The following is a 19924-nucleotide window of genomic DNA, read 5'->3' as shown; positions in this document are numbered from 1 at the left end:
GTTCACAACAGCCCAATTGTCAAATCAGTTGAGGTGTACAATGAATGGCTAAGTATATGTGTTTACACACACACACACACACACACATACACACTGGAATATTACTCCACCATAAATGGAAGAAATGTCATGTGTAGCAGATGAAACTAGAGATCATGTTGAGATAAACCAAGCTCAAAAAGCCAAATATTGTTTTCACTCATTTGTGGAGTATAGACCAAAAATGATGATTATCATGTTATGAATGTAAAAGGGGGAGGTAGGTATGGCAGGGGAACATGGGGAGGGGGTGGGGAAAAGAAGTTACTGAGACGATAAAGGACATTACACACACACACACACACACACACACACACACACACACACACACACACACAAATAAGGACAGAAAACATGGTTTGTAAAGATATAATTAAGGTAAAGTGAGGTTACATGGGTAAGAGCTAATCCCAAAAGGCTAGTGTCTTTATAAAAAGTGTTAGGACACAGACCAAGACAGAAGGAAGACCATGTGAAGACACTTGAAAAAAGATAGCCATCAGCTAGCCAAGACAGGTCCTCAGAAAAAACCTAATACTTGTATTTTAGTCTCCAGATCTGTGTGGAATAAATTTATTTTTCTTAAGTCACCCACACTAAGGATTTTATATGGGAGCCCTAGCAAACTAATAGTCTTCTGCTCATGCTACTCCCATTACTGAGTTTTCTTCAATTTATTTACATTTAACTACGTGTCATTCAACAAGGCCATGGTGAAGCGATCTCTAACACACCAGCTTTGTCTACACTTCCCTCTTTTGAACTAGTAGACAGTTTCTAATCTGTAACAGGTTTTATCATTTCCTACTACATAAGAAGATCACGAGTTAACAGACGTAAAAATGCTTAAACAGTGCTTAACTAGCATTAAGCCTGACCTGTGTGCTACTTCTGCTATTTCTTAATTCTTTTTTTTTGGTTGGTTGTGGGGCTTGAACTCTGGGCTTGGGAGCTGTCCCTTAGCTCTTCAGCTCAAGGTTAGCTCTTTACCACTTGAGCTACAGCGCCACTTCCAGTTTTTTTCTGGTGGTTTATCAGAAATAAGTCTCAAGCCTGTGCTGGCTTGAACCATGATACTCAGATCTCGCCTCCTGAGTAGCTAGGATTACAGGGATGAGCCACCAGCACCCTGGCTAATTATTTCTTAATTCTTAACTGTTTATTTTTCCTAATCAAATTGCTTTTCTGCCTGGAAAAAAGTTTGTGTTTTCATTTATAGGTGATAAAATTATCATTAAAATGATAAAATTATCATTAAAATGATTTTATGCAGTGGATAAGTAAATCTCCTAAGACATATAGTAGTCACTCAAGAAGCACTGGATACTTATAAGTATGAAATTTTAATGTCCTGTACAACCTTTAGAAGTGTAGAAAATAAAACTAAAAAAGAAAAATAAAACAACTAAAACTGGTGGTAGTTTGGAAGACTACAGAGTTGCAGAAAACCCCAACTAAAAATCTCCAGGCACTGATGGTTCATGCCTATAATCCTAAGTACTTAGGAGGCTGAGATCTAAGGATTGCAGCTGGAAGCCAGCCTAGGGAAGAAAAGCCTGTGAGACTCTTCTCTCCAATTAACTACCAAAAAACCCAGAAGTGGATCTGTGGCTCAAGTGGTAGAGTGCTAGCCTTTAACACAAAAGCTCAAGGACATAGCCCAGTTCCTGAGGCATGTGTGTGTGCACGCACAAGCGCGCGCGCGCGCGCACACGCACACGCACGCACACACACACACACACACTCAAAAGTTTAAATGGTAGGATGAAGAGAATAACTGTTGCAATGAAGAGCTAAGGCTGGAACTTAGAAGATTTAGAAGGAAAAATATACAGGAATAAGTGCTTATTTGGGGATGAGAAAAAAAGGAGGGAAGAGGATTCAGTTTTGGCAACTAGGTATGTGGTACTGTTTTCTAGAATTATCCACGTATTTCTATTCCTCTTTTATTTTTTTTGTTGTTGGCCATAGAGCTTGAACTCAGGGCCTGGGCACTGTCCCTGAGCTCTTTTGCTCAAAGCTAGCACTCTACCACTTTGAGCCACAGTGCCACTTCTGGCTTTCTGATGGTTAATATGGAGACAGAATCTCATGGACTTTCCTGCTCAAGTTGGCTTTGAACTATGATTTTCAGATACCAACCTCCTGAATAGCTAGGATTACAGACCTGAGCCATTAGTGCTAGGCTCCTCTATTATCTAATGAGTTCCTGTTTTATCAATGAACAGTAACAATTGTTGAGTGCTATTCATTGAAAAGATACTGCTTATTCTAGTATACCCAAGGCAGCAAAAACTGGCAATCCAGGAATCCTTACTTCTTCATGATACATTTTTAGAAGAGGAACTGTTGGGTCACGAGCACATGCTCAAAGTTTTGATACATACTGCTCCAGTATGCTGCCAGTTAATATTCTGAGGGTAAGAAATACCTCAGCCCCCTTTTTTAAGTTTTGTCAGCACTATCAAGAAAATTACTTGTTAAAATAACAACTGAAGACTAATGTGTAACACATTATTACTTATAAGATGCACTACTGAACTTTTATATTATCACTTGAGTTAAGACTCTAAAAATTCAAATTCCAGTAAATTAGATGATTAGTCAAGTTTCTGTTCCAAATATATGGCAGTGCTGTATTTTTATTTGCCAATGTGCTTCACCAATTAATTTTTTTCTTCCTTCCTGTAATAATCTTGCAGGTTCCCTAGAAAATAGATAACACAGCTTTATTATCAAGGACTAGACATGGTGAAAATATGGTACATCTTTTGGCCTTAACAAGGTCTTATATGTAAGTCAAACTAAGCGTAGAATAGTAATATTTATAATATTTCTCTATACATGGAAGTGTACCCAACTTTATTACTTATTTTTTATGGCTCCAAATCATTAACAGCACAATATGCTTAATAATGCATATTCATATATACATGTACTTGTACTTATACATATTGTATACACAAAAAAGTATATCCTGTCCTTTCCACTCTACCTTATGGTAGTAAATATTAGCATGATAGAAGATAAAGAAAAATAAGGAAAAGAACTGTTGGGAAAAACTGGGAGAAAGGGAGGGACAGGAATAAAGAATTGTGTCTGTCTGTCCTGAATTTTCCGGAAGTGAAAAACTCCCAAAATAATAGAAAGGAGAATGTTTAACCTGGAGAATGAATAACCTGGCAATACACATTCTCAGGCTACTCCAGCACTATTTGAGGTGTATATAACATCAGTGAATATGTCAAAAATACCTTACAATAAAAACATGTTGGGCTGGGAAGGTGGCTCAGTGGTAAAGTGCTTGCCTTGCATGCATGAGGCCCTGGGTTCAATTCCTCAGCACCACATAAGCAAAAAGAAAAAAGCCGGAAGTGGCGCTGTGGCTCAAGTGGTAGAACGTTAGCCTTGAGCTGAAGAGCTGAGGACGATATCTCTCATTTTAGGGAATGCTTATTTTTCTTACTATTTCTTGCCTTAGGCCTTCAATGGTAAATTTAAGGTGGGTTACAGTGGGGAGTTTTTCGGGGGGAAGGGAAAGAAAAGGTGATTTTCACAAAAGAAACCACCCAGGAAAGCAGAAAATTTATTTACTTCCAGATTCAGCGTACTTTTACATTAACAAATGGATGCCAGTTAAATAGAAATAACAATTCGCACGTCATGAACCTACAGAGCTTCAAAACACACAGGCTTCAAGTCTGAAATATGTAGGAAGAAGAAAAAAAAGTTTATAGGTATACCAAGAAATAAAAGAAGATAACTATATTGCGGGGGGGAAAAGAAAGAGGGAGGGGGGGGAGTGTGGAAATTTAACTTTACTTTGACAACTATTCTTTTGGTGAGCAGAGACTTCACTCCGAAGTTTTTCACTCAAGCCATCATCATGTCCCAGTCTGGTGGCTGGCGACACCGATCAGGGTCAACGCTCCCAAGGGAATCTGAGGCGTAAGGCACTCAACCGACTCCGGCGGGTCGGGAGATGGGCACCCCAGGGCTTTTCGAACCAGGCGCCGATAACTTCCTCCTCCCGCCCCCCCTCCCCCGTGTTATTTATCACGAAAAGGAAGAGAGGAGGGGGGGCGAGCAGACCCCGTGGCTTCCGCCCGAGGGGAACTCACTTCTGCGGTGGTGGCGTCGGCTGCCAGCCCGGGCGCGGGTCGAGTTCGCGGCAGGGGCTGAGGGAGGAGAGGGGGCAGCGGTCAGGGCGGCGGCGGGGAGCGCGCGTCAGCGGGGCCCCGGTTCTCGCAGGTGTCGGCCGCCGACCCTGACACCCACACGGAACACAAACACGCTCGGCTCCGGCCGGTGGGCGGGCCGACGCCAGCGCACCCTTCCCCGCCCCTAGACCCCGCAGGCCCCAGCCCCAGCGGCCCCGGGAAGGACGGCAGCCGCCACCGACGCCCCGCGGCCTATAACGGCGGCCCAGGAGCGACGAGCCTCCCGGCGTCAGGAGGAGCCGCGGCGAGGACGCCGGCGGACGCAAGCGCCTCTCCCACCGCGCTCACCAGCTCGCAGGAAGCGGTCCACCCGCCTCCCCTCGCTCCCAACCCCGTCCAGCGGGCCGCCGCCGCTCCCACCTTCCGCCGCCGCCGCCGCCGCCTTCAGGGAAGCCGGAGCGACGGGGGTCACGGCGGGGGTCAGAGGGTAAAGGTCTTGCTCCCAGCAGCCTCCGCGGTGGATACGTCGCCATCTTGGATCCGCGGGACAAGAAAATTCATGCGGTGAGTTTTTGGCCAATTTTCGGAAGTCTGGCAGCGGGGCGCGCGGCGGGGGCAGCGGAATCGGGGCTCCCGCAAGGCAGGGGAATGCCTCCGGGCCGGTGCGGTGGTTCCCGGGGTCCGCGGGTAGCTTCCCGGCCCGCCGCTTCCCGTTGCTTTTGTCTGGGCTCCAATCGAGAGAGGGAGAGCGGGGCGGGCGGGGAGGGGGGTGGCGGCGGCGGAGGGAGGGAGGGAGGGAGGGGGTGTGGAAGGGGGGGTGCAGACGGGACGTCGAGCGCCGCCGTGCCCGGGCCGCTCGCCGCGGCAGCTCCGGAACCCGGGCCCGGGCCGGGCGGCGGGCGGCGGGGCTCCCCGGGACTGCGCTCCCCCCCGGGCTCCCGCCAGCGCCGGGGAGCCGCCGCCGCCGCCGCCGCCGCCGCCGCGCTGCTTCCTGGGCTGGGAGGAGAGGGCGGCCGCGGCGGCTCCCCTGCAGCCCGGGCCCGCTTTTAGTTAGCCCTGCCAACCTTCCCTGCAGCAAGCAGCTGGTCGGTCCTCTGGCCCTGCACCATCTCAAGACACGCACATCCGCCACCTGTGCGTGCGTGTGTGAGTGTGAGTGTGTGTGTGGAGGGAACAACCCTGGACCGGCTAACGGGCCTCAGGAGCCTGCAGGCCCTGGGGTACCGAAGGCCGTGCAAGGTGGAGGGCGAAAGGAAGAGTGCGACTGTGATGCTGCTCCTGTCACTGTATCCCGAGAGTGAGGATGTCCTGGTGGCGGTGAAGAGACCTGAGTCTCCCCGAGACGCCCCTGACTGTGAAGTTGCAGCCCTAGGTTTTTTTTTTTTTTACTTCCGCCGGCCCCCCCCCCCCCCCCCCTCCACCTCTTGCTGTCTTAGATCTAGCTAAAACTTTTCATGGAAGACCTGAGTTCGAGTTAAGGACACCTCCACCCCCTCCCCGTAGTTCTTAGTTGAGATACTATTGTGACCTGTGCTGGAAAAGGCTACTGCTAACTCTTGGTTACTTTGATTCTTGGCCACAGTGAGTTGTAGTGTTCTTTTGTAACAGCATTTCCATATTTTTAGGATTTGCATTTATTCTAGGACCTAGGAGTTCCGTATCACTACCACAAAAGTCGTACTTACGGGTACCACTGCCTCTGAATGAGCATAAACATCAACTTCCTTCGAATACTCTTGACAGCTTCATTTTTCAACATCCGGAAGACCCAAGTGTAACGTTTTGTTTCATTTTCATACAACTCTTGGTCAGATTCCTACTCCTTTCTTACAACTCTTGGTCAGAATCCCACTCCTTTCTTAACCATCTGAACTGTTCCCAGTGAAGTACAGTGTTAGGCACCCATAGGTTTGGGGCAAAAATGATAGAACTGTTCTGTTAACCAAAATGTTCACGAGCAAGGCTGTATTGAGTTTAATGTTCACAGTTGAACACATTTCCTGTCATACTTGATGCTACGAACTTTTGGAGCTCATAAACTGCTAGTGCTAGTATTGATTTGCCTCTTGAAACAGCCTAAGTGGAGATGATGAAGTATGGAGTGGACTGGATACACATTTAAAAGTACCTGTTTACATCTCAGGTTTATGTTGAGTTAGAGAATTCTTAGTATTTTCGACAAGATTTCTTCCCTAAATGCCAGTGAGTATTTTGGGGGGGTTTGGAAGGTGTCTTCATCCAAGGTTTAAAGGGTTGATTAAGAATCCCAGCACATTGCAGTGCTTAAATGTCTACATTCAGATCATGTTTCATTGAAATGTTTCTTATTGGATCAAGATTCTTAGTAAGGGAGTGTATGTTGCACTTCTTTATAGTTTGCAGTTCTTCTGTAATCGTAAATCTAGTGGAAAAGAAGTACAAAATACACTGAGGAAGACAAAAATTCCTTCCACTCTGCCCACTTTTCTTGACTTTGTTAATCTACTTTAAATCTTAAAATGTTACTTCTTACCTCGTTTTTTTTTTTTCTCAAGACTTGAATTATAGTGATTTCTGTGAATTTTTTGCATTGTGGACAAGGAAATATAATACTTTATCATACTTTTTACATTCTAATTAACATTTTATTAGTCCAAACAAGTAAATGTACATTTCATTTGTTGGCAAGTCCTTTTGTTCTAATTATACAGAGTAGAGATATCTGTAACCTAATCTGATTTGAGAGACTAAGAGAATTGTCTGTTGGTCTAACCAAGCAATAAACACAGCCTTAAAAATTTTTTTTGTTTCTATGATATTTTAAAGGAAGTTTATATGATGGAAAAGTGAGGCCAAAATGCAGGTGTGAGTGATTTGTAACTCACTACTTGACAAAATAAAGATAAAAAACTGAAAACGCTGTACTGCCCTAGAAATAATTACTTTTTTCCTCCCACTTTATATAACTTTGGATGTTTACATTTTGATTTTTCAGAGATGCTTCACAGTCCTTAGTTAAGACCTGAACATTTTCTTTGCTTAAAAGTAAATAAGTACTTTTGATTTATAGGTAGATTTTAGTTAAAAAGTTCTTTGAATCCACATATTCTAGTTTTCATTTCTTTTTTTTTGTCAGTTGTGGGGCCTGAACTCTGGGACTGGGCGCTGTCCCTCAGCTCTTCAGGTGTAGACTAGTTCTGTACCACTTGAGCCTCAGCCTCACTTCCGGCTTTTTCTGCTTATGTGGTGCTGAGGCATTCAGCCCAGGGCCTCATGCATGCAAGGCAAGCACTCTACCACTGAGCCACCTTCCCAGCCCCTAGTTTTCATTTCTTTAGTAGGTACCATGCAGAAAATACTTATACTTTGAAAGACCATACTTTGAAAGACCATTAATTTTTTGACTTCTTGGGAAGTTACACTTTTTTCTTTACTAGTGACAAATTTGCTTCATAAGATCTTTCTGATAATGTAGAAAGAAAATATGTCTTTTCCTCATATAAGAGCATATATGATATTTTGAGTAGATATTAATAGCCCAGGAAAAAGTTTACCATCTTTTGCTCTTTAAAAATAATAGTATTTTTAGTTAGTCCTTGAGCTTCTTTTGCTCAAGGCTAGCACTCTACCACTTGAGCCACAGCACCACTCCTGGCTTTTTCAGTGTATGAGGTACTGAGGAATTGAACCCTGGGCTTCATGCATGCTAGGCAAGCACTCTACCACTAAGCCATATTTCCGGTCCCTAGTTAAAAATTTTAATTAAAATTTTTAGGTTCAGTCTATTTTCATACAAGCGAACTTGATCCCTTATGTTTGCTTGAATAGTCATTTGAGGAAAACTTATATGAATGGTGATAATCTTAGGAAAAAAGATACTACTAAATATTTATGATTTTGTTACCTAGACTGCCAGTGGATTTTGTAAGCAAGCAGGAAAAGAAACCATGGTAGCAGGTTTAGAGCCAGGGTTAACCTGAGTTGTACTTGTAATGTTTGAATGGAATTACATACACAGTTGGTCAAGGAATTTAATGCTATGATAAGGGGAGTCATTCTGTTTGTTGATCTGGATGACTTCTTCCTGGCCAAAGATGATTTCTGCTGGTGATACTTAATGGAATTGAATTTCATTGTGATACAATATTAGATACTTTGAAGAAAGGTATACTAAAATTTTTATCTGCAGTAGAAAGTTTGCTTTTATATGTAGAAGGAAAAGTAGGGTTTTAAGTTTATTTTTGGAGTACTGGGTTTGAACTTAAGAGCTCATGCTTGCTAGGTAGGCACTCTGCCACTTGAGCCATACATACCTTACTCCTTTTTTGCGTTTAGTTATTTCTCAAGTATAGAAAAGATCACATTTATGCCCAAGCTGGCCTGGATAGTGATTCTATTTATGGTTGTTACGGAGATGACAGGTACTTGTCACCATGTCAATACTCAGTTTTTATTAGTTGTATGTGAGGGGTCCCAGGACCTTTTTGCCCCAGCTGGTCTTTAACCATGATCCTTCAAAAACTAGGATTATGACATGAGCCCTCACTCCAGCTTTATAATTTTTACCTTGATTATTAATTGAGCCTTTGAGCTTAAGCAGTATTTAATTTTACTTTCTTCTTTAGCTTTTCTCTTTGATTTCTACTTTAAAATTCAACTCTTCAGATCATGCTGATATGGCATCTTCGTTTAATATACTACTAGGGATGACCTAGAAATAGGATCATTAGTGTTTTCTGACAGCTTTTATTCCAGAATACAGATGCAGATATTTGCAAGTCACTTTGGGGACCATGCTGTAAAATCATAAAATGTTTTACGGTATCTTAATAATTAAAGACAATATGCAAAATGCAAAACAGTGAGTTATGTAGAAAAAGTAGGATGTTTTCCTTTACTGGTCACTTAGTAATTTGTATATACTTAAAAATATTTTGAATGTATTTGTCACTTACCTGAAAGTTTTACTTTCCATTTGTGTGTGTGTGTGTGTGTGTGTGTGTGTGTTTGTCTGTGTGTGTCTGTCTGTCTGTGAGACGGAGATGTGATATCATTTATGGTGCCTTCCTGAAATCTGAAAAGCACTTATTTTGAGAAGCATCTGGCCTTCTAGGGTTTGGATAAGAGATAGTGATGCAGCTTTGTGTCTGCTTTGAAGAAGTAGAACCCAAATAGAATAAATGATTCCCATAACTTCATTTAGGAGAGATTCTAGTGTTTGATTTATAACTGTAGAAAACCTTTTTATATTATACTTAGCTATGTATTTTCCAGAGATTGATTGACTGATTGATTGATTGATTTATGTCGGTCGTGGGGCTTGAACTCTGGGCTTGGGCGCTGTCCCTCAGCTTTTCAGCTCAAGGCTAGCGCTCTACCACTTGGAGCCACAGCACCACTTTTGGTTTTTTTTCTGGTGGTTACTTGGAGATTAGAGTCTCAAGGACTTTCCTGCCCAGGCTGGCTTTGTACCTTGATCCTCAGATCTCAGCCTCCTGAGTAGCTAGGATTACAAGTGTGAGCCGTTAGGTTCCTGGCAGGGGATGTGCTTTTTTATGATTATGTATAATGAGCCTGTGTGGTATGAAATAAGAAAAATTTAAGAGCTATATCCTTTCTAATCTGTATTTGCCTATGAAAAATTTTAGGTATAATCTTAGATTGTCAGGCCAAACTTTGGGATCTGTAGCAAAACTAGATAGCCTGGCAACTGAATCTTCAAGGTGCTTTTTAACTGACACATAGGACTTCTGTGTGTGTACGTGTGCGTGTGTGTGTGTGTGTGTGTGTGTGTGTGTGTGTGCGTGTGTGCGCACGCGCATGTGTATACATATGCAGAAGACATACCTTAAAATAGATGTGTATCTGTAAAATAACTGTAATCCAGTGTTTCAGGGTAAAGCACAGATGTGTGAAACACTCAGGTGTTTCACGGTATAGTTTGAAAACTATTGGACTTGATCTCTAAATGTCCTTAAATCCTAAAATTCTGTGTTTTGAAAGAGTTAAAACTTGTTCTTCTTGCTGCAAAATATTTATAAGTTGGCTTTTAGTAGCACTTGGATTGAATTTAAATTTTAGGCTCTATGAGTTGGATGGTCTTAGCACTCATGGTGGTTTAAAGTTTTTAGTAGTTTGAGTTGTTATTTTGTTAGAGTAGATATACAATGATGATTCATGTTTTCTTATTCCTGAAGTTAATATTCTGGAGAAGACATATTTAAAAAACAAGTAAACATGTCTAATTTATATAATCATATATATAATGAAGAACCTAAAATATTAGCATTTGACTAGTGTTGAAAAAAAGGATTATTTCAAGAGAAAACCTGTATAGAGATTTCATTTGAGCAGAAACTAAAAGGTAAAAGCCATACAATAATTGGGATGAATGTTTTTCTAGAGGGAAGGAGAAGAAGTCTGAGAGGTAGAATCATGATTTACAGGGTTAAAAATGAAAAAAAAAAATTCCTAACAGTTTTTTTAGTGCTTTCTGCATAAGTGGGGCAAATCATAGGGGAGAAGAGTAATTAAAGCATAGTCCTTGTCTCTTAACTCCTGAAAATACTGTGGCATACTATATGGTTTTACATAAGTCTTCATAAGACTTATGGGAAGAGGAATTTGTGTGTGTGTGTGTGTTACCAGGGCTTGAACTCCAACCTCTCACTCAGCTTTCTTTTTCATAGTTGTCACTCTACCAGTTGAGCTATACCTCCAGTCCAGGTTTTTGCTGGTTAATTGGAGATGGAGTCTTGGAAATTTTGCCCAGGCTGCATTTGAACTGTGATCCTTCAAGTCTTAGCCTTGAGTAGCTGGTGCCTAGTGTGAGGAATTTCTTGTTAAAAGATATTAAAAGTGTTTTACATTTAACAGAATTGTGGGTCTGTCTGTCTTCATGGAAAATTATATAGGAAAACATGTAACTTTCCACAATTTATATTTCCTTACAGTAGTGAAAATCTCTACAAGTTTTTAGTTTTGCAGTTTAAATAGTAGACTTTCCTTAGAAATTAGCAATCGTTTTCATGTTTAATCCAATTTTCCTTGTACAGTTCGATATTACTATGTGATTGGCTCAATATTACTATGATTGTTCGTATTACTATGTGTTTCTTGCACTGAATAATTCTCAGGTTTTAAGATTTTGTGCATGCTGTAAAAAATGCTAGGGTAGAAAAATCTTGTTGAAGGAGATAATGAGTTAGTTTCAGGGAAGTGATGTTTGAGCTAGTATGGAGATAATTTGAGTTCATTCTGTGGGAAAGGGTATGGAAGTAGAATTGTGTTTCTCTGGGTGACTGCTAGGGTTTAAAACAGCATGGTAATCATCTATAGCTCTTAAAATTCTAGGATTGCAAAAAGGATAGCTAAAAAAATGAAATAGCCATTATGTGATACCTTTTGTATTGATTCTTTGGAGTCAGGTACCATTTTTATTTAGTGGCTTTTTTTTTTTTCGTAACAGTGGAAGTAATAATAAGATCTATACTTCAGGGGAACATTTTAGTTGCTGCAGTTTATTTGTAGATTAAAATGATGAGTTTCATGATATAATATACTTTTTTTGTGCTAGATGAAAGTATTTTATATGCATATTTGCTGGGTTGTTTTTTTTTTTTTTGGGTCTGGTCATGGGGCTTGAACTCTGTGCCTGGGTGCTATCCCTCAGCTCTTCAGCTCAAGGTTAGCGCTCTACCACTTGAGCCACAGCGCCACTTCCGGCTTTTTTCTTTTTGCTTATGTGGTGCTGAGGAATCAAACCCAGGGCCTCAGGCTTGCAAGGCAAGCGCTCTACCACTGAGCCACCTTCCCAGCCCTATTTGCTGTTTTTTAATATTAAGAACTGTATGATTTTGAAACCCTGTAGTTGGTATCTTTTTGAGAAGTTGTTTGTAATACAGATAAATCAGAGCCAGTAGTTCAGTTTTGATATTAATGGGTAAAATTTGGTACTTAATGTTTTAGGACAGAAAAAATTTAAATGTTAATTGACATAATTTGTAGTTGTAAGATTTAATGTTTGATTGAACTAAAATAACCAGTAAAATCTAAGCTTGTGGTAAGAATCACTAATAGAAACTAATATCTGTATTAGGAGTGCTTGTTTTGCAATTCTGTTATAGATATATATGGGTGTGTATATTAGTCAGAATACTACACAAAACTGTTGTGCATTGTTTTAGATTGTCAGAATTGTAAATCTGACAGAACTCCAAATAAGTGTGTTTAAGGAAAAGAATTGATTTCCTGTGAATGTAAGTTGAGGTAGGAATTACTTTGGTGTAGTATTTATTATATACCATTTTTATTGTATGTACCTTGATGATTTGGAGTTGCCCAAGTTGAAGTCTTTGAAACTAAACTAGTCTTCCTGAATTGAAGTCACCACTTACTGTTACTTGTTATGTCAGTACTAGGGCTTGAAATGAGGGTATCATGCTCTCAATTGGTTTTTTCACTCACTGGTCCAGCATTATTGCTGGCTAATTGGAGAATGAGCATCACAGACTTTTTAGTTTGCCTGGCTTGGCTGAGAACCATAATCCTTAAATTTCAGCCTCATGACTAGCCAGGATTACAGGCATGAGCTACACTGGTACTATACTCATTTTACAGTTTTTAACTGACATCTTTTCTTCCGGTTTCTGAAAAAAAAAAACAACAAAAAACTTGAGGTTTGAAAAATGAGGATGAATAACTGCAGCTGCTCTTAGACATAAGGTTCTTGTAGGCATTTTTTGTCTTTTTTTTTTTTTTTTTTGGAGGGACTTGTTACATTAAAGATAACCTTTGGAGTCAAAAGAAGTAGCAACAATTTATTATGCCCTTTCTTGTATCACATTTACAAATGTAAACAAGAAGAATACAGTCTTGCACTTTAAATCTAGACATGTGTCTCCAATTGAACATTTTGACTAGATGACATGAGTAGTGTTTGGAGTACTAAAAGGAAGTCATTGCTGTATCTGCAGCACTTGGAAATTCAGGGAAAATGCTTAATGTAGCACCTATTGTTTATTTTTTGAAAGTTTAGAGAATTACATAATATATTTATCTTTGAATATATTCTCATCTTCAATAGAGAATATTTTGAAAGGATCCATAGTTAAATTCAGAAGATGGGTTTTGATCTGGGATAAATTCTGATCTGAGCTCTACTTTATAAGCTGTGTGCTAGGACAAATCAACTAGTATTGAAAAGCCTCAGCTTTAAAAATAATACATGCTGTCAATATTGCTGCTGCCATTTGAGTTAATAAAAGGAAGAGAATTTTAGTTAACTGTAAAGTATGTTGAGAGTATTAAAACAATTCTAATTATTAGTTGTAATGAACCAGGTAGTTTTTAAAAGATGTGTTATTCCATTCATTATTTATGCTTATCTTGTGATGCTACTGTACTCATGCAACACTGCTGTTTATGCATTTTTATTTAATTAAATATCTGATTTATTGAACTTAGGGGAATTGAGAGATAGTGAAGTGACCATAAATGATTCCATGCCAGCCAGTTTATGTAATTTGGGTACTTTTATGTGTGGAAGCCCTGGCATTTATGTTTTGTAACTATATGTAGCAGAAAGTGTGCCTCACTTTCTTCAGTAAGAGTGTACATTATGAATATTCCTTGAGTTATTCTCATTTTTTATAGCTGTATTGTGTGCTTTATTGTCAGGCAACCATTTTTTCAAAAAAATATCATACTTGATTTAAAAAATACACTTGTGGGGGGTGTAAAGGTAGCTCAGTGGTAGAGTGCTTGCCTTACATTCATGAGGCCCTGGGTTTGATTCCTCAACACCACATAAGCAGAAAAAGCTAGAACTGGCTCTGTGGCTTCAAGTGGTAGAGTGCTATCCTTGAGCTGAAAAGCTGAGGGACAGTGCCCAGGCCCAGAGTGCAGACCCCACGACTGCTCCCCCGCCAAAAAAAATACACTTGTTATTTATAAGGAGTCTTGAAAATTACAGTGCAGTAGTTTGAAACTATTGCTAATTCTTTGTGTGTGTGGTATATGTAAAAATTTTACATTTCTTTCTTCCTTAAGTTTGTAAGGTCTCTTGTGTATTGAGCTTTTTGAAGCCCTAAAAGTACCATATAAGGAAAGCAGAATAGTACTAAATAGATGCAGTAGCCAAGTAAGAAAAATGAATTACAAAGTAATGAGTCTAAAAAGTGTTGTGCATTGAAGGAAAAGGCATTGTATTTCCTTTCTTTCCAGTAAAATCTAGTTATTTATTTTACATGCTTGTTAGGTTTGCTAATTGTGTAATTTTGTGTTGGTATAAAAAGTTTGTTCCAAATAAAATTCTTCTAAGAAACTAGAATTCTGCTATCCCAAATCTTAAATTACTCCTCCATTAAGAAAATATTAACTAAAATACATAATTTAAAACTACACAAGGATAAGTGTGGGGGCTTATACTGAGAATCCTGGCGACTTTAAAGAGTTATGGTTTAAGACTAGTCAGGCAGTAAATTAGTGATAGTCTCTCTCACTTTAGATTCTGTCTAAAATAAAAATAATTTACAGCAAAAAGGGCCAGAGATATGGCTCAAGTGGCAGAGGTCAAGCCCTGAGTTCAGACTCCAGTCCCACCAAAAAATAAATTGATAGAAAATCATCTAAAACTTATTTGTAAAACATACTTACACAATTTATGAAGTAAACTTAGGAAAACATACAGATTCTGGTCATTATATTCCTTTATAATTTTAGTTGTTCTAATGGTAGGCATAGCCATATTCTTAAGCATCACATATTTAACATGTCGATTTTTCTTAAAAAATGATTTTTAATACATTTTAGAAAAGCCTCAAAGACTTTAATTATGGAAATTAATATGAACTAGAGAACTTGTTCATAATAGTCTACATCTCAAGATATATTAATAAGGCTTTTAGTTTTAATTTTAGATGCCAGCTTTGGACAAATAATGTTTTTGTTAAAAAAAAAAAAGCAGGATAAAGACAATTTTTGTCTACTTTTATATTGTCAGTGATAGTGTTTATAGTATGAAAATTGTTCAAAGATGTAAAATGGTAATATTTTAAATTTTTATTTTTTAAATTTCCTGAATAGTGAATCTGTGCCGTTGTAATAAATATTGAAAGCATTTTTCTATAATTCTTTGACTAAAGACAGGGCTAGGAATATTGCTTAAGTCATAGGTTGCCAGCCTACCAAGTATAAGGCCTGAGTCAAAGTCCAACATTGCTCTGGCCCCCCCAAAAAGTAAGACTAACTATAGGGTAAAAGTAATAATAGGTCTCTGGTCCCCAGGCAAGCATTATTTCATGCATCCTGTGGAAAAGATAAATAATGTTTAAGGTGATACAAACATAAAGTGATGTTAGTGCACAGAAATACTGCCCCCAAATTGATCAAGTACACTGTATCAGCTATCAACCTAATATGTAGGGAAGATATTAAATGCTAAAATTAGGTTTTATTTTCATGAAGCTTAGGCTGTTTGGAGAGTTTCAAAATCACTCTAGTATATGTGGATACATTTGAAATGGGTGCTTTGTAGGCAAGACAAGTAATAACCTTTAGTTTCTTATAGATATTTTATGTTACTGACTTATTTGTTAATTTAGCAAATATTTCTTTAGCTTCTATATTCCAGACACTATTCTAAGACAATATAACATTATACAAAATGAAAACAAAACAAAACTTATATAGTATGACAGTGGTGAGAATATAGAGGAAAAGAAACCAAAGGAGCATTGCATATATATGGGGACCAGATTTAAATAGTCTGGTCAGTGAAGTCCTTACCAAGAAGGAGGATGAATGATTCCTGGACAAAAGAGTTCCAGGAAGGGACAGCAACAAAGAGTATACTCTGCAAAAGGAGACTTACTGTCTTTTGAGTGAAAATTACAAGTGAACTTTGAGTGACAGATGTGCCACAGGAAAGGAAGAGAATGGTAGAAAGATTCAGAAACATGAGGCAAGACTCTAAGCCATCATAAGGACTTTGACTTTTACTCTAATTAAAATTATCTCTATATATTCTATAGTTGCTATAGAAAGTTAATTTAAATCTTTCTGTTTTACAGGTAGAATTAACTTGTCAGTTTTAGCAGAGGAGCCAGGTACATTGTGTTGAATCAGTAAAACAGTTTGGAGTATATTGCTATCTTAAGTCTTCTATGAACATGGGATACCTTTATATATAGCTCTTGAATTTTTTTCAACAATGTTTTGTGTTCCAGAATACGAATCTTATGCCTTTGTTAAGCTTATTGTTAACTAGTTAGACTCTTCCATGATTTGGAAATGGAATTGCCTTCTTAATTTTATTTAAACTAGAGGCAGTTTCACTTTCCAGGCCGAATGCTTTCTATTTCATTCTGGCAATGGTCTTTAGTGCAGTATGGAATTAAAGAGGCAAGAATGGACAGCTTTGTCTTCCTCATCTTAGAAAAAAGTAGTATTTTGTCCTTCATTATGATATGAACTCTTCTGAAGGAAGGCAGTACAGGGATTTTGAACTCAGAGTCTTATGCTTCCTGAGCTGAGCAGAGGCCCTCTAACTTGAGCCATGTCTTTGGCCCTTTTTTGTTCCTATTTTTTAAATAGGGTATCCCTTCCTGCCCAGATGCGTGCCTGGATTGTGATACACCTAGTTTAGGTCTCCCATTGTAGCTGGGATGGCTGATGGGCAGTACCAAGCCCAGTTTCTTTTGTTGAGATAGTCTTCATGGATTTTTATGCCCAGGGCTGGAACATGTCTCTCTCTCTCTTTTTTTTTTTCTTTTTCTTTTTGCTTATGTGGTGTTGAGGAATCGAACCCAGGGCCTCATGCGTGCAAGGCAAGTGCTCTACCACTGAGCCACCTTCCCAGCCCCAGGAACATTTCTCTTGATCTCAGCTTTTCTCAAAGTTTGGATGAGGGCACATGCCACTGGCCTACTTGAGACCAAGGATCTTATGAACTTTTCTCCTTGAGCTGCCCTTGAACTTCAATCCTCTCAGCCTACCAAGTACCTAGGATTATAGACTTGAGCCACTGGTGCTTGATTTGAACTCTGATTTTATCATATGTACCTCCTATTAGTTTGAAGAAATTATCCTCTATTTCTAGTTAAGTTTCTTTTTGGTTTGTTTAGTGTGTTTTACTTACTATACTCTGTGGTTTTTTCTTTTTTTAAATTATATACCTTTAAGTAGGTGTACAAATTAGTTTATGATGCATCTTGATTGATGTTACCTCTTTTATCATTCTCCATTCCCTTCCACTCTAATCTTTGTTCTCAATTTCCTTAATTTTGTAGGATATGCATAATATGAATATTATGACTGCATTTACTCTCTTCCTCTGTCTAACCTCCCCTTCTCCAACATTTCTCCCTTACTTTCCATGTTTTGAGAGTACTTGAGCTTCCCAGCACTCTGTTCCAAGCAAAGTCAGTTCTCTTGGAGAGTTTCAGAGTGCTCTACTCCTAGTATTCTCTGCTGCAGAATCTCTGGCCGTTACACTGATCTATAAGTAGGTCTAGGTCTGGATGAAATGGGCTGGAGGCAAGTGGGACCATAGTATTCTTGGCCTTACATGTTTCAGAGCCTCTGCCTGTTTTGTAAAGTTGTCGGAGGAAGAGGGGTCAGATATGACAAGTTCTGTCCAATCTTTACTGAGGAGTACTGTAGAAGGAAGGAGCAATGTTCCTGCTTTCTTGTTGGGGTGTGTGTGTGTGTGTGTGTGTGTGTGTGTGTGTGTGTGTGTGTGTGTGTGTGTGTGTGTGTGTGTGTGTGTGTGTGTGTGTGTGTGTGTGTGTGTGTGTGTGTGTGTGTGTGTGTGTGTAATCTTAAATATATAGTTTCTTCATACACAATGGAATTCTAGGCCTCCATCATTGCTATATTTCTTTAGAAAAAGCCCTGGAGGACTAAGTGGAAATTTTTCTTTCATTGTTGTTATGTTTTGTGCCATAGCTATGGCTTGAACTCAAGTTCTCACACTGTGGCTTGGCTTTCTTGTTTATAGTTGGTGCTCTTCCACTTGAGCATGCCCCCAATTCTGGCTTTTTGCTGATTAATTGGAGGTAAGAGTCTCATGGATTTGTCTGTCGAAGCTTGTTTCAAACTGTGATCCTCAAGTCTAAGTCTCCTGAGTAGCTTGGATTATAAATATAAGCTATTGATCTCCAGTCATGATATTTTTCATTGATTTAAAAATATTAAATCAGCCTTATTTTCCCCAGATAATGCTTGATTTGTTCATAGTATATTAACCTTTGTCATTTTATTGAATGTGATATGAAGGTATATTTTGAATAGTTTTCTTTGTGTGTTTCAGTCTTCTTTTCTTGATACCTTGTTTTAACAGGTTAGCATAAGGCTATTCTTATAGAAATGACTTTAAAATATTCCCTTATGTTGTATTTTCCAGAGGACAGTATATCATTATTTTTTAAATAGTTGGTAGAATTTTCTAGAGGTTTGTTTTCCTACTTTTGTAAATAAAGTTGTCTTGGAATACAGCTCACCTGTAACATTTATGTAATGTCTGTTGCTGCTTTTGCACTATAACACAGAATTGATTAGTTGCAACAGAGACTGGCCCACAAAGCCTAAAGTATTTTTATCTTCCTGACCCTTAAAAAGAAAAATTACAGCTTCTGGTCTACTGTATATATCCACATATTTATAGTGTTTATTTTCTTTAGTTCATGATATTTTATTTCCTACTTAGTATTATCAGCATTAGTTCCCTTTTGATACTATTTTGTTACAACACATTTGTTTATGATGACTTACCTTTGTTTTGTTCATTTATAGATGTCTTTATTTTATCATTTTTGAACGATATTTTTGTTTCTTATAGGATGAGTGGACAGCTCTTGGTAACAACAGCCAGAGTTGTGCAGTAGCAACTATATTCATTAGGTGGTTCACTAACTCCAGTTTTACATACTCAAGACTACTTTTGGTTAATACTAATTGCCATTTAATATTTACTATTGTGCTTAATTGGTTATCTTTCTTACTATAGAATCAAGAGGGATGTGAAATTCATTTATATCTGTTAGGTGGCAAAATAAAACAAGGAATTCATGTTTTAAGAAAAGTGGGAGAGTTTAATGTCATTCATAATATTTCAGTATGTTCAGTTTGCAAAGGTCTTACTAATTCTTTCCTCCTTCCTTGCTTGCTTGCTTGCTTGCTTGCTTGCTTGCTTCCTTCCTTCCTTCCTTCCTTCCTTCCTTCCTTCCTTCCTTTTTCTTTATTTGTCGGGGAGCCTGAATTCTGGGCCTGGACACTGTTCCTAGCTCAAGGCTAGCACTTTACCACGTGAGCCACAGTGCTACTGCTGGCTTTTTCTGCTTATGTGGTGCTGAGGAATTGAACCCAGGGTTTCATGCATGCAAGTCAAGCATTCTACCACTGAGCTATCTTCCTAGCCCCTAATTTTTTTCTTAGTAGCTTTTTTTTTAAAACACTTCAGGTTTTTTTGTGGGGAAGTAACTTTCAAAATACTTTGACATGTTAAGCCATAATTTTTATTTTTAAACCAGCTCTTTTTTCTTTATAGTTTTTTTCTTAAGTAATTTTTTAGCATTTATTTTTGGCTGATCTTTATATTGCCTTTATTATTTTCTTATACATCAAAACATTAAAAATGTTATAGTGCTAGATTTTTTTTCTTTTTTTCCCCTTATATTTTTTTTTGATGGTGCTGGGACTAAAACTTAAGACCTGTGTGTGCTAGACCTTGTGTGCCAAGCTATACC

General features: G+C 38.9%; 2 protein-coding genes across 5 annotated transcripts in view; one reads left to right on the top strand and one right to left on the bottom strand.

The window, feature by feature from the left end:
- Nucleotides 1-2578: 2578 nt before the first annotated feature.
- On the bottom strand, nucleotides 2579-4732 carry LOC122124276 (translation initiation factor IF-2-like). The gene is made up of 3 exons (XM_042699023.1): nucleotides 4591-4732; nucleotides 4161-4542; nucleotides 2579-2746 (listed from the first exon to the last, which is right to left on the bottom strand). The coding sequence occupies exons 1-3, from the start codon at nucleotides 4730-4732 to the stop codon at nucleotides 2644-2646; spliced, it is 627 nt and encodes a 208-aa protein (XP_042554957.1). The 3' UTR covers nucleotides 2579-2643.
- The window catches only part of Cnot2 (CCR4-NOT transcription complex subunit 2), an 87429-nt gene continuing 72151 nt past the window's right edge, over nucleotides 4647-19924 (top strand). For 3 of the 4 annotated variants that reach the window (XM_042698647.1, XM_042698650.1, XM_042698649.1), the window contains exon 1: nucleotides 4647-4763. In XM_042698647.1, coding sequence (XP_042554581.1) covers nucleotides 4759-4763 — 5 coding nt within the window. In that variant the 5' untranslated portion in view covers nucleotides 4647-4758. The remainder of the gene's footprint in view (nucleotides 4764-19924) is intronic. The other variant, XM_042698648.1, reaches the window with a different exon arrangement.

The sequence above is a fragment of the Dipodomys spectabilis genome, unplaced genomic scaffold, assembly GCF_019054845.1.
Source record: "Dipodomys spectabilis isolate Male_0828 unplaced genomic scaffold, ASM1905484v1 ptg000234l, whole genome shotgun sequence".
Taxonomy (NCBI): domain Eukaryota; kingdom Metazoa; phylum Chordata; class Mammalia; order Rodentia; family Heteromyidae; genus Dipodomys; species Dipodomys spectabilis.
Note: the sequence above shows the minus strand (reverse complement) of the source record. Positions and strands in the feature narration are given on the sequence as shown.

What these genes read in the sequence shown, in the direction of transcription:
- LOC122124276 (XM_042699023.1), bottom strand. Translation starts at nt 4,732, where the DNA reads ATGGCGACGTATCCACCGCGGAGGCTGCTGGGAGCAAGACCTTTACCC. An exon ending in GCGGCGGCCCGCTGGACGGG is followed by an intron (nt 4,543 to 4,590) that starts GTTGGGAGCGAG and finishes CGAGCTGGTGAG; the next exon opens with CGCGGTGGGAGAGGCGCTTG. An exon ending in CCGACGCCACCACCGCAGAA is followed by an intron (nt 2,747 to 4,160) that starts GTGAGTTCCCCT and finishes TCTATTTTCTAG; the next exon opens with GGAACCTGCAAGATTATTAC.